We start from the raw sequence: 14,845 nt of genomic DNA, 5'->3' as shown, positions 1-14,845 counted from the left end.
CTGTTTAGAAGTTGATGTAGATGAACCAAAAATTGTAGCTGTGGATACTAAAAAAGAAGAAAGCAGCAGCGAAAATGAGGTATGTTACAAAATAAATAATATAAGTTTAGGTTTTAATTAACAGTTTTCTTTTAGACATAAGGCATTAATGACTTGACTTAGCCCTCTTTGCTCCTTGTGGAACATAGAGCCTCCACCATATCCTTCCATTTTGTCCGATCTCTGGTTTTTAATTTTGCAATCTCCCTGATGGCACACCTCTTTGAAGTGGTGGGATGGCTTGTGTGGCCCAGCGACCCCCAGAGCTATGCTGGCGGGAGACTAGTGCTCCTGGCTGGTTTAACAAAGTCTGACACATCTGCGGGGGTAGGGGCCAGACCAAATGTTGTGCCCTAGTCCTCCAGGTTGGGTGTTGTGCAATGGGTTAATTACTCGTCCACATAAAACAAAGTATAGTTACAGAAACCGAAGGCCTTAATGAGCACTTTTCAATTAATGTAATTAGTTACCTTTATTTAAATTTAACTACTAGATGACATTGTGTGTCGGAAGGCATAGGTTAAGGCTAAAAAACCAATTACATTTTGTATCTGACTTGTCAATAATGATGCCTGTCTTGTCAAAAAAGAGTTTAAAAATGTTGACTTTAGTGTAGAGTTCAGTTTACTTTTGTAAATTTTGTATAGTCCTATTTAAAACTTGATTTTCTTTATTAATTTTTTTTTCATTAGGAAAAGAATATAATTGACCTTGATGAAGGAGAGGGTAACCCAGTAACCGGTAATTGCATTTTACCAATATTTTTGTTATTCAAATAAGCTGTGGCTAATACTCTTGTGTAAATTTAACTCTTTCAGGCCATAACAACTTATTTAATATCTTGGTCATGATATAGCTAAACTGTCTTTTTAAGTTGAATTTACTTATTGCTTTTTTTTGGTACAGTTGATTCTGAATTTTTAGAAATATTTTTTAAATGGCAATGTTTTTAAAACACTATAATTACATTCAACTGCCGTGGTTAAGCATTAGCATGAAAAAACTGTATTCAATTTTAATAACAATCAAATGCTTGATTTGAAGAGACAACAAACCATACAATATGATGTACACCTTTTTGGCTCTTCTAATAAACAAAAATTCAGATTTGAGTTTAGAACTGCCAGTATAATATTAGATGTCTGCTTTATTTTCCCACTGCATTTTGATAATCTTCAATAGAAGAAACTTTAAAAGAAACTACTTACAGCCTGTTGCTCTTATCAATGCCTGCACATTCGTAGTGATATTTATTTTGTTCTTTGTAGATCAAGATGAAAAGCCTGATAAAATAAACACAGTTTCAAAGGGAAATGATGAAGATGATGATGAAGAAAGCAAACCTGACTCAGATGACAACAAAACTGACAATGACTCTGGGACGAAGATTCAACACAGCAGTGAGGGTAGAGTGGAGAAGGCGACAAGTGAAATCATGACACAACCAGGCATACTAGCAGGTATGTGTTTACACTCTCATTCCGACTAAGCACTCATGATTGATCCCAAAAGTTTTGAGTTAGCTTTCTAAGAAAACTGTCTTGAGTCCACCCACTACTCTGAAGTGTAACAGCCTGTGTGCATTCATAGTTAAGTTGGGCATAGTGCTGACTCAGCAGTACCTTCCTATGTCAGGGTCAAATTTTTTTTTACATATTGCTGTTGCAACTGAAATATAGCTTTCCTTTTTTTTTAAACATTCGTTATAGTTACAAGACATAGCTGGGATGTATAAAGATACACTCTATCAATTAGCCAAATAGTCGTATAGCAGAGGGGTGACACATTTATTTATATTTTTAAAAATAATTAAAAATAAATCTAGGATATGTACATTTTACATAGGGAGATCAGTTATATTTCTCATATTTGTGGTCCAGTGTGAATTGGGTGACACCATGCAAAATGGTGCTGTGATTAAAGACACAAACAAATTCTGTCTGTCTAGACTACTGTGTCATGCTCTCTGTCTGTCTAGTCTAGACTACTGTGTCATGCTCTTGGCCTGTCTAGACTACTTTGGCATACTCTCTGCCTGTCTAGACTACTGTGTCATGCTCTTGGCCTGTCTAGACTACTGTGTCATGCTCTCAGTCTGTCTAGTCTAGACTACTGTGTCATGCTCTTGGCCTGTCTAGACTACTTTGGCATACTCTCTGCCTGTCTAGACTACTGTGTCATGCTCTCAGTCTGTCTAGTCTAGACTACTGTGTCATGCTCTTGGTCTGTCTAGACTACTTTGTCAAGCTCTCAGTCTGTCTAGACTACTGTGTCATGTTGTCTATTTTTTTAGATCTACTTGGCACTGCCTTATTTTGTGACATGTGTGTGTAGGCTATGCTGATGCTTAGATTGAAACATTTGTGAATGTCTGTTTCAGGTATCATTGGAGGTTCAGTCGTGATTTTGCTGTGCCTGGTGCTGCTTATAATGTTTGTTGTTTATCGCATGAGGAAGAAAGATGAAGGCAGCTACCCACTAGATGAACCAAGGAAGACACCAAACTACTCATACGTCAGAGCACCAGAGAAGGAATTTTATGCGTAAATCATTGCATCCGTGACTGGACTTTTTCTTCATTATTTCAAACTTGTTTGCGCTGAAGGTTGATTCAATTTAAGCAATTTATTTAATGCATGTACTAAAGAACAAATATTTTATTACCGTTATTTTTTATTTGAATAGATTTTTTTTTAAAAAGATCACTTTTGATTACTTAATTACAATATATAGGGTAAACAAAAAATATTTTTACTTGTTTCTTAAACATTTGGAAGAAATAATTTTTATCGGCTTCATTGCTGTTTTCTGTATGTAAAGATCACTGCTACCACAAAGATGACAGCACATAAGTCCACCCACCGTGTTTCATATTTCATTATGTTCTGGGTCAGGCTTTGGGTAGACTTGTCAAGCAGTGAAGCCACAGTCAGGTGGTAACCTACCTGCGTTATACACTTATCAGTTAGCACATTTTTATTGCTTCAACCTGATACAATACTAGGCTCGCATATAATTATCTGAGGTGCCTTTATGACCACATTCATGGATGTGGCATTTTTTTTCTTCAAATTTATTATATATATATATATTTGTATTATTAAAAATAGTAATCTTTAAGTATAAACAAGGTAATGAAAGAATAGTACATCGTACCTGTGCAAGCACTGAAATATACAAATTTTTTAAAATAGTGATGTAATCTTTATCTTCCATTGTATTTCTTCAAATGTTGAAATGGGAATGCATTGAAATGGGTTTTTATTTCAATTGGGGGGGAGCTAACAATAATTTACTGTTTTGAATATGTATTCAGATATTTTTTCTGTCATTTTAATTTTTTTTTTGTAATTAATGAAGAAAAAAAATTGAAAATCGTTCCAATAATTGTGTTTATTTATTTAATAACAAATATTTTACTTTTAGCATTTTGTCAAAAATCTTTTTTTAAACATGTGTTTATGTGTTTTTTTTGTGTAGAAACATCATTAATTTCATCATTTTCATCATCATCGAGCTTGTCTATATTTGATGCATTTTCATAATAACACTATCTTCTTGTCAATACACCAATGGTCTAAAATTTATTGCCTGCTTTACTTGTAAACTGGATCACATCTTTGTAAGGTTTTGTAATATATTTCATACCACAGTTTGTTGGCATTTAACAGCTTTCATGTTTTCTATAGTGATTCTTTTTTGCAAAGTTAATTTAATGTTATTTTAAATACAAAATTATATATTTCTTTATTAAAAATACTTAAATCCAAAAATTTGCAATCACTGATTTTTACTGAATTAATTGTATCGAGTAATGTAAATTTAAATCTGAATTTTTTTTTAGTGATATAGAAGTGTTAAGCTGTTAAAAGATTGATTGTAGCTAGTGTCAGTAGTGTGTAGAATCTAATATATAGTATATTCCTATATAATTATGACGGTTCAGTTTCTCCGGCAAGTTTTGTATCTTGTTTTTCATGTTTAAAATATCTGCTGATATATCATAGTTTAAACTGAAGTAAAATCTCCCTTCAATGAAGTTATCCTCCATCTCCACCCCTCTTTTTGTTAGTATGAAGAAAGTTGTAACGAAATTTCTTTTTTTTTAATACATTCTTTTTCATTGGATGGAAATCATGCAACTCCTGTAAATGTTAGGCCTGTGTGGATGTCTCTTAAAATTGCTTTGCTGTGTTTAAATGTCAAAAATGTTGACACCCATTTTTACTGAAATAAACACGATTTTTCCGTTCAAACTAAAATATGTATTTTACAATTTTTTATGTTAAAACCTAAAGGGCCATTGCACTTTTGATTAACACTGTAGGATCTACAACAAACGGGCAATTGGTCCTAAGTGTTCCTCAATTTCAGTAATTGTTCCTCTCATCGTTATTGTGTGTTCTTTAAAGAAATGCAGAAACTATGGATGTTTTTTTTTTTAAAATAGGACCAGTCGAAAACTTTTTTTTAAATTAATGTATATACTTTCAAATTTAACTGTTGTGATTGTTAGAGTCAAGAAAATTGTATTTATTCAAGTCACAGGGCTTCTGAAAAAAAATATGAAAGAATAATAAGAATCTTACAGCAAAAAAAATAAAATAAACAAAATAACCATAAAGCAAATCATGGTGTCACACCCTAGTGTATTCATACACTTGGATGGAACTATTTTCATAATTTGCTGCTGTGATCAGTTTTTTCTGTGTAGCACATCTATTAAAAGAATTTCTTTTCATGATGTAAATAATCCATAGTAGAGACTTTTTTGTGCTGGTTGACCTGGCTGTAGATAAAAATACATTTTTATTTTTAAAAGCAAACCTATGGTAGCAAATTCTTCTAGACTTGAGCTAGTTGTTTAACTGGGGCATTTTATTTTACAAGAATTTAACAAATTCAAGCTATGCTACTTTTGCTTCACAAATTCATCAGATTTATCATCATTTAATATTTTGAAACAGTTATACTTGTGTCATGAATTTTATGTAGATACATTTTTCAAATTAATATTTATGTACGAGAAAAACTCTCTGAAAGTGAAAGTGTCAGGCTTTTTTTTTTTTAATAAAGTAGTTAGTCAAAATAACAGGTACAGAGTTAAGTATTATTTTTATGGCACTATCTATGTACAATACAGCTATCAGCAAATATTGGTTGTTTGAGGGTGTGGATGGACTGGTGTCTGGTTGGTGTATTGACGGTCACATTAATTAATATCCTCTATTAAAACCCTGTCACACAAATGTTTTTAGTCTCCACTCTCCCCATATTTTTGTGGTTTGAATGTTTTAAAATAAACCACTGCCTATTATATATATATATATATATATATATATATATATATATATATATATATATATATATATATATATATAATATATGATCATAATGTAACAGCAAAGAAAGATAATGTAAACTTTGCTGCTCTATAATGATTAAGGTGAATAGATAGCTATCTTTGATATTTTGTGTGATTAAAGATCACTGACAACAATTAAATTACATGTTTTTTGTTTACCAGTTTTTTAGCTGGAAGTTTTATTTTGGGGCAACTTCTACAGAAAATTTAAATTCCCCACAATATGATTTTTGTAGCTGTCTTTTAGAACAAACTGTAGTCACATTTAGAATTGTACATATTTTGGTAATATATCGTATATCTATTTCATTGATGCTTTTTGTATTACTACGTCCTCAAGTATATATTAGTCTTTATTACCTCAGTGACCTGTATGAATGTGATTGTTCTGTCCAAATAAAGAAAAGTACAAAAAAAATTACAGTTTTTGTTTTTTTATTTTGAAACCTGTTAATTCATTTGGGCTAGTGTGCTAGTTTAATTGTCAACAAGGTGGTGTGCACTTTATTCTTCTTCGTTCTTAATTTTAGTGTTTGAAGGGATACCTTCCAACACAATTAAGTGTACATGTCAACTGGTTATGCGTCATTGAGGCCATTGACTCCGATTTCAGCCTGCTTTTCTTTTTGGATTTGCTTCCATAGCCTTTGTCCAACCAAGAACAAACTACAAGGCACCAGTTGTTTGATTTTGGAGTTGTCTCTCCTAGAAGAATGGCTGTCCCCTGCTAACAGCCTCATCTGCCCGAGGGTTCAAACTCAAGACTTCGGTTTAGCAACCATGAGCTTTACCGACTCGACCACACCAACCCCTGTTGTGCACTAATATTTTGGAGAATTGTGTAACATGATTCTCATAGGGATTGTGAGGCAAGTATTTAATGATGTATGTATGGTATATGGTTTTTTAAATGGGATCTATTCCATTGGTTCTACTGCCCATGGAGGGCTTTGGTCTACTTTATTTACCTTCTCCAACCCAAACTTGCCTCCTGTTTTTTCCTTGTCAGGAATCTAAACTGCCTAAGTTCTCCATTTGAGCCTAGATCTGCCTTTTGGTTGATTAACTTTTGGGCGTTGGCTATAGACCACCTCACCCATTGATTACCATGGTTTATTTCAGACATTTTGGGGGGGGGGGGGGGGGCTCCTACAAAAACCTTAGAATCCCACTCTTGCTTTTAAAATTTCTGAGGGCTCTTTGTTTGTAGATTTCATTCATAAACCTATGGTTGATTCGATTTATGCAACCATTCTCAACCTATTTAATGAGATTTTGTGATTCTTAATGACCTGATATGACAAGTATGAAGTTTGAGGGTGTTTGCCTTACCCCTAAGCCTTAGGGCCTAAGGGGCAGCCGGGTACTAGACGGTGAGTTACGAGTTATTAACCCTTCGTTCAGTGGGGTGGAAGATAAGAAAAGGGGGTTTGATAAATTACCTACTAAGGCACAGCTAGGGGAGGGCTAGATCTACTTGGTCTTACGGGCTAATTTAACTGATTTCTTCCAGATCTAGAAATCTACATCAAATCAATCGTGAAACCAAAATAAAAAAAAAAACTTTTAAGGGCAGCTACTGGTAAAAAAAAAAAGCACAAAGGTCAATGTTAATAAAATAATATGTGTCGTTAAAATTTTTCATTGTCACATAACGAGCCCACTTGCTTTTAAATGTAGCCTTACAATTAGTCTAAGAAAATAGTACGCATGATTTAAAAATTTAAATAAGGCCTTATGATTTAAGTTTTAATATAATGTAACTCTTCAATGCAGAAAGTTAGTAATTGCTTTCGTTGATAAACAAAAAAAAAAAAACCATTCTGCTAGGCCTCGACTGGAGTGGCCAAGACAAATCCCCGGTTATCTTTTTAATGCAGGCATCAATCATTAGTTTCAAGTCAATTACAAAGTAAATTAAATTAGTTCCAGATATCTAAAGTTCTACAAGTATTAGCCTTCAAACTCGAGTGTTCGATAGTGCCACAAGACATGAAGATTTTAGATTAGCCTAATTTTAAAAAAAATTTTAATTCTTAAAAAAAAAAAATAGTGATCAAAGAACTGATAAAAGAGAAAGACTACTGTCACCACTCAGATGACTCAGTGCTCACTCAACTTGTCTCACAAGTTGACTCAAGACAAGACGTCAGTTGCCAAGTTTTAAGACCTAAGAAGACTAAGACTCACTATCAATCAAGCCTTATGCCTTAATAAATTTATTATTTACCAAGCCTACTAGACTCTATTACTAGTAGGGTTGTCGGTATCGGCCGAGATCGCGGTAAAAACATGACCCGAAATCGTCCATTACTTTCTGATACCGGGCGCACGAGATTTGGTTTTGCATACTAATAAGTTTTTAATTTATGGTAATTAATTAAGTTTAAAAGGTCATTTCCTAATGTTAAATGAAAAGTAGAATGGTTTTCCCATTGTTTTGATGGCTTAGCGATCTGATTGCACACTGTCTCTGCTTTGGTCTCCCCCCTGTATGAAGGCTAGTTTCAAATACGTTGGAATCACGATTTTTTAAAAGGTTATTCTAGATGAGTGAAGATTACTGAGCAGACACATCTTATATATGTGGAAATGATATTTGTTTTTGGATATTTTGACTCTGACATTAGATATACTCGTTTAGAGGTGGCCACTGTATGTAGGTCGCGTTGCCACCATTGTTATATTTTTTCATCCCGATCTTCCGGCCTTTAAGTTTGATCAACTAACAACAGCATTCTTATGAAATGTGCAAACAAATCTCCTAATTTTTTATTTCAAAATATATTTACATACCCATCTTTAATTTTTTCAGCTCTAGTTCTAGTTTTGCAGAATGTTTTTCCTAAAATCCAATTTTGTCAGACTAGAGGGACTGACAAGAGTCAGACCTAGATCTAGGTTACCTGTCTGACCTGTTGCTATACACTAGCATTGTGCTAACTGTAATTTTAAGTATTCAAGTTCTACTTACCCTTAGATATAGTTATATGCTGAAAATCAGAATCCATACACAATTCACACATAAAAACATTGATCTGATAACTTCATTTAAATTATTACAAAATGACTTATATGGGCTCTACTTCACCTGCCCAAAATAACAAGGCAGTTATATACACATTACAGTGTTCAAGTCATTTAGATTTCTGACTATGTAGTTCTTACATTCACTGTATTTATATAAAATATTGTTTTAGAAACATTTTCATATTTGCGCAGCAGTTTTATAACAAAATGGCTTAAAGATGGACTCTACTTCACCTGCCCAAAATAACAAGGCAGTTATATACACATTACAGTGTTCAAGTCATTTAGATTTCTGACTATGTAGTTCTTACATTCACTGTATTTATATAAAATATTGCTTTAGAAACATTTTCATATTTGCGCAGCAGTTTTATAACAAAATGGCTTAAAGATGGACTCTACTTCACCTGCCCAAAATAATGAGGCAATTATAATATTATATGCACATAACAGTGTTCAAGTCATTTACTTTAAATTTCAAACTTTGTAGTTCTTTCATTTGCTGTATTTATATAAAATATGGCTTTAGAAACATTTTCATATTTGCGCAGCACACAGTTTTTTGGGGTTATGGGAGGAAGCCAACACAAAAATATAAGTTCTGTATTATTTTTATTCATTTCAACAGCATTTACAAGTTCTATATATCATTCTAGCTAAACTCTGCAAATATGAACAAAATACAACTGCAATTAAAATAACTATGCTCAATTTATTCAGGTATACCATGACTTGTCACAATTGGCCAATGCAAAAGTAAGGGGATTCCACCCCTCACAAAAAAATTCGCAAAAAAAAAACTATTAGAGCTAGACAAAAAATCTTTTTTGTTTTGTTTTCATTTTGTTCAGCTCTACAAGAATATGTAATTTTTATTTTTATATGATGATTAGTGCTTTTTTACCAAAATCCCTATTACTAGTATTACTATTAACTTACTAGATCTAAGTAGTAAGTACTAACTTGAAATTTTCGGGGGGGGGGGGGGGGGGGGAAAGGGGGGCGGACACTGTTAAAAGTATATACTTTCTATATAAATTATATAACATATAAATTTCATTTTGTTCGGAGGGGGGGGGGGGTAGAATTTTTTTTTGGGGGGGGGGGGGGGGGCTTTGCCCCCTCCGAAGAGATGCCTGGAAGAAACTCTGCTACACACTTAAGCTTCTTACTCTTGCTTAACTGGTCTTTAGTGTGTAGTGTAGTCTTGGTGGTAGTCTATCATCAGTGACATTGATGTATTTACTTTCTGTTTCAGCACATTTCTACTGATGTCTGAATAATACTACTTATAACTCAACATGAATAAAGACAAGGAAGTGAATAATTTGAATCCAAATTATGAAGTTAAAAATCATGAAAGTAATTCTTGTGAAATATCTTACGACTTACAGTTAGACAAGTATTCAATGATTAAAACAAATCATAAAATATCCCCTGATAGAACTAACAACCTTGGTGAGCTAATGAATGAACAGAGTAAAGACTCTTTCAGTGACCCCAGCACAGATTTGTCTTCGAGTTCATTGCATCTTCTAACTGATCCTTCTTTTAAAAATACAAGACCAATGCCGCTTAAGAAACATGTAAATAAAGGAAGTATTCTTGAGAAATTATTTTGTGATAAACTGGTTGATAAAGAAGAAAAAACAGAGCTAGTTGATTACAGTATTTACCCAAATACTCATGATGTTACTACAGAAGGTACAGAATTAAGCCAGGATGTTCTGTTTATGGAGAAATTGCCCCTGCTGCATCAAAGGTAATATATTTGTACATTTTAATAAAATATCGTCTGTTTACTTTTATTCTTCAGACAGGAGTGTGTCGGGTTCCGGCAAGTTTTGGTTTGGGTTAAGTTGTTTTTATCAATGTATGTTAAAGTATCTTTTGCATATATCATTTATTCTTCTGATGCTGAACACGAAAATGATAAAGATTATATTTGTTTAAAAAAAATCTATACCACTGTCCATTAAACGATGTTTTAATATTGATTTGTTTATAAACATAAACATGATTTCACTTAATTTTGTTTGGATAGTCCCAACTAATAACCATCTGTAAAACTTGATACAAAATATTTGCTACTAGACCTACTTTTATGAAATGGTATTTGAAATGTGTCTTACACAATTTTAACATTTACTATACTTACTTTGTGAAAAGTTAATTGAAATTTGTCATTCACAGTGTGAACATATCCTATGTGGCAAGTCATGAAGAGGTCACTTCTCATACCTGCCAGCATCTACCATGTCCAGTGTGCCAGACTTCTATGGGAGAACTGTCCACTGATTCTGCCATAGATTTAGAATCTTTTCCAATCACAGAGATGTCTGTCAAAGAAACAATGCGCAGGGAAAGAATGCGTCAAAGAAAAATGGCCCAGCGCCAAAGTCCAGCATTTAGGTATGAGATCTGTTTCAAAGAAAAATTTACTAAACATGAGATGTTCCTAGGGAGAATAGAACAGAACAGAGAGGGCACTTTACCAATATACTTGATTGATAGATATTTTGTTCATCTCACTCTCAGGCTTCATCCATCCATCAATATTTTACAGGACATTCATGGCCTCTCTTTCATCCTCTCCCATTGTAGATTCCTTTCCAAGGCTTGCAGAGTGATACCAAATTGTGTAAAATTTTTCAGCACTAATTTTTCCTTGGTTTTGTTTTAGAAGATTATTAATAATTGGGGATTATAAATAATTAAAAATACATGTCTTACTAAACATTTGATTTGTAATTTAAGTTACACAGGTCAATGGGAGACGAAAAAAACCAGTCATTACAAAATAATTGTTTAGTTTCATTTTTCGTTCTCTTATCTTTAAAAAAGATTCCTTTATATTTCTTTAACTTTAAGTCATAATTTATAAAAATTTTTGTTTGTTTTATTGTGATGTAAAAAACCATATGGTGATATGTAATTCAAATTTTACAAAACCCAAAGAGTTTTATAGTAAATCACTAAATGGCAACAGTGATAATTTAGTCGAATTCAAAACTTTCTTTTCTTTCAGAGAAAGAGAAAGGTTGAAAGCCAAAGAGCGGATGAAAGCGTTGCGGAATGATCCCATTTTTCGGTTTCATGAAAGACAAAGAGACAGAGAGAGAAGAAAAATATCCCGCCTAAATAATCAGACTCAGAGAGCCAAGGAAAGGGAGAAAGATAGAATAAGAAAGTCTGTGCTGCGATCTATGAATTCAGAAAGTCAGAAGGAACATGTTCCTATAGAAGAGTTCCAGCTGTTGCTAAGTGACGATTGTGACCAGGTTGATCATGTGTCCGCCATCACATGGGAAAGTGGATAAAAAATATCACACAGCATTTTAAAACAGATACTTAATATATAATTTTTTAATTTATTACAAAATATTAAATGGCATTATGTAACTTAATGAATATGTGACTTTAATTAATTGCTGTTAATATTGTTATTTATTTTATTCCTATCAGAACTTACAATTTGATAGTCACTTTTAAATGTAGATATATTTTTAGTTATGTTTTTATTTAGAATAAAACTGTTCTTATCATCCAAGCATAGTTGAGGAAAATATGTGTTACGCTCTTTTGCAATGTTACACTACAAGATTTTATTTCTTAGCAATTCAAGTCTTCTGTTGTACATTTATTGTACATTTAAAAAATTATAAGTTTTGTTTGACTTTATAAAGTTGATGTATAGGTAGGGGGTGGTTGAGTTGCTATTTTTATAGGGCTAATTGTTTAAAGCTTCTTTCTGTCCATGTTCTTATAACGGACACTTCTTAGATAAACCATACTGGATTCTGTCACATTTAGTTGAATTTTATTCTTATGTTTCGTCCTCACATCAGTTTGGTGGATATTTTAAAATTAAATTTGCACTTTATGTGTTAGTAGAACATCATTTAGAAAATTGAATTTCCACATTTGATGTATCATTAAAATTTTTATCTAAATTTTGGTGGATAATTAAATGAACAAAGAATCCATTTATCAGATGATAGAAGAAATTTCTATAACACAAACCTGCCATTTTTTCACATCAAATTCCACTAGGGGGAGGGGGACATTGAATATTTTTCTATTTTTCGACATGCCCCAGAACTTTGATTATGTGCAATGCAAAACAGTTAATGATTTTCAGACCTCATCTACCAAGGAGGTATAAAAGCAGTAGCATTTGGGTGGTCGCAGAATCAATGTTTTTGAAAACATTGATTCTGAAAAAGTTATCCTTTCAGACTTAACTATGATAAGGCAAATGAAGTAGAGCGTATACTAAAAAGTCCTCCTTTCAGACATAACGATCCATGGGGCAAATGAAGTAGAGTTTATGTCTCTACCTCTGCATACGAAGAGATGGCATGGTCAGAACTAAGCCCTGACGCCATAACTTTCCTTAACTTGAGTCAAGTACCCATCAAAGGGGGGTGGACTCAAATACACCCTGCAGTCACAAGTCTAGACCTCGATTCAAACCCAAGACCGTTGAGTAAGCTGTTGACATTTCTGCAACACTACACCCCTAAAATAAGCTGCTGAAAATGAATTAATTTTAAATTTTATGTTTAAGACAGAGAATACCATGAAGCCTGCAAGAACATAAACACAAAACTTGAAAATACCTAGTTTAAATGTATAACTTAAAACATCCTGACAATTTGATGTAAAAGTTTATTTGTTAACAATGTAATCAAATTATTATCATTGTGGGTATATTATACATACTGTTACACACAAAATATCTATATAAATGGAATGTAGCTGGAATGAACAATATGTACAGACATTTGTAAAAATGTTTTAAAAAATAAAATGTAATATTCTATGAGAAAAAAATATTTTACAAAACCTAAACTGATAGTTATATTAAAAAAAAATTGCACAGTGGGATCTACATAAAAAATCATTGACAATATCAGAATTAGAATAGAAAAAATTATCTATACAAGGAATTATCATTTACAAGAAAAATATTCCATATAACTGGCAGAGCGATACATTAATAAAAATTGATGTAATCATAGTTCATTGATTTATATATTTAATTTATTGCATCATTATTTATTTAAACAATTCAAAACAAAAACAAGATGATAAGTACTTAATCATTTCTAAAGTAATGTTTTTTTTTCTACAACCTCTTAATTATATTAAGCAAAATTTGTTAATGTAAATGTGAAAATATACATCAAAAAATTAAGTTTCAACTTAACAACTGTATATATATTAAAACGACAGCTTCTATTTTTTATGTAAAGTGTTATATTTTAGCATATTCTCTCCATCCATGTATTACGACAATATTTCAGCAAAAAAAAAAATTGTTTTGCTAAATGCAGGGAGCTTTTAAACTAGTAACAGTGTAAGGCCATCAGTTCGACTGTATATTTCAGTTATGTAAAATTTGAAAACATGTATGAGAAAATATATATTTATTTGTTTGAAGACTATTTAAATATGTATAAAATACAAGAAAGCAGTTATTCTTGAACATTAACAAGAAAGTATGACTAACTAATATTTTAAACAAACACTAACTTGTGAGGGAGGAAACTTCTGTTTGTTTTCAAAACAACAAGTACAAAAAAAGAGACAGATTATTTAGAAATAAAACCATGTAAAGTTGTATTTAACCGTGGAATGTGAAAAAACTGTGAAAATGTATCTAAGGGGCCGTCCATAAAAAGCCTCATACCCCTGGGGGTTTGGGGGGGGGGGGGGGGGAAGAAGATTAGAATTTTTTTTAAAGGATGTGATACTAGGGGGAAACAGTTGAAGATGAATTAAAAAAGTGTGATTTTAAAAAGAAATTAGCCGCTATTTTGTGCTGTTTACTATGATAAAAATGATTAATATACTCAATGAAGACCAAACTCAGTAATTATAAAAAGTAATCGATGTTTTGAAAAATCAAATAATGCCACTTGGGGGGGGGGGGGGGTGTGTTGGCTGAGGGGATGTGTCATTTTAGGGGGGGGGGGAATCTGACTATATGGGGAGGGGGAAGGTATAAACCATTTTTAAAAAGAGCTACTCATTATGGACGACACCTGCTGGTGGAATTTGAGAAAACCTTGCAACCGATAAAACACTAGTGGAATTATCAATCTGGCACAGCAATATGAACCATGGAAAAAGTTTGAAATAAACCTAAGGCACTGCTGTTGTTTGGTCAAGAGGAATCTGGCATAAGCATACGCAATCATTCTTTAGCTTAAATAATCAGATCTCGTACATGATAAAATATATTGTACAGCATAAATTTTTCCTATAATTAGGAAGGAATGATTCATGTATATAAAAAAATAACTGAGATAAAAAGAATTCAGATCACCTGAGTACAATTATATAAAAATCTCAACTAACCAGTGATTAAACTTTTTTTAAGATTCAAGCCAGGTGATAGAATGA

General features: G+C 32.5%; 2 protein-coding genes across 3 annotated transcripts in view; both read left to right on the top strand.

Moving 5' to 3' along the window:
• LOC131928958 (uncharacterized) overlaps nt 1–5,107 on the top strand; it is a 38,173-nt gene extending 33,066 nt beyond the window's left edge. Inside the window, exons 6-9 of the mRNA XM_059285142.1 lie at nt 9–79; nt 732–780; nt 1,308–1,499; nt 2,420–5,107. Coding sequence (XP_059141125.1) covers nt 9–79; nt 732–780; nt 1,308–1,499; nt 2,420–2,586 — 479 coding nt within the window. The 3' untranslated portion in view covers nt 2,587–5,107. The remainder of the gene's footprint in view (nt 1–8; nt 80–731; nt 781–1,307; nt 1,500–2,419) is intronic.
• Nucleotides 5,108–7,206: 2,099 nt separating this feature from the next.
• Nucleotides 7,207–13,290, top strand: LOC131928978 (uncharacterized). 2 transcript variants are annotated; one of them, XM_059285164.1, is made up of 4 exons: nt 7,207–7,316; nt 9,693–10,196; nt 10,628–10,846; nt 11,463–13,290. In XM_059285164.1, exons 2-4 carry the CDS (start codon nt 9,736–9,738, stop codon nt 11,752–11,754), a joined length of 972 nt encoding a protein of 323 aa, XP_059141147.1. In that variant the 5' UTR covers nt 7,207–7,316; nt 9,693–9,735; the 3' UTR covers nt 11,755–13,290. The 2 variants fall into 2 exon arrangements, with proteins under 2 accessions (XP_059141147.1, XP_059141155.1); XM_059285172.1 differs by lacking the exon at nt 7,207–7,316 and adding an exon at nt 7,535–7,552.
• Nucleotides 13,291–14,845: the final 1,555 nt, after the last annotated feature.

This window comes from Physella acuta, unplaced genomic scaffold (genome assembly GCF_028476545.2).
Source record: "Physella acuta isolate Inbredline_101_S28 unplaced genomic scaffold, ASM2847654v3 ptg000092l, whole genome shotgun sequence".
Classification (NCBI taxonomy): Eukaryota; Metazoa; Mollusca; class Gastropoda; family Physidae; genus Physella; species Physella acuta.
Note: the sequence above shows the minus strand (reverse complement) of the source record. Positions and strands in the feature narration are given on the sequence as shown.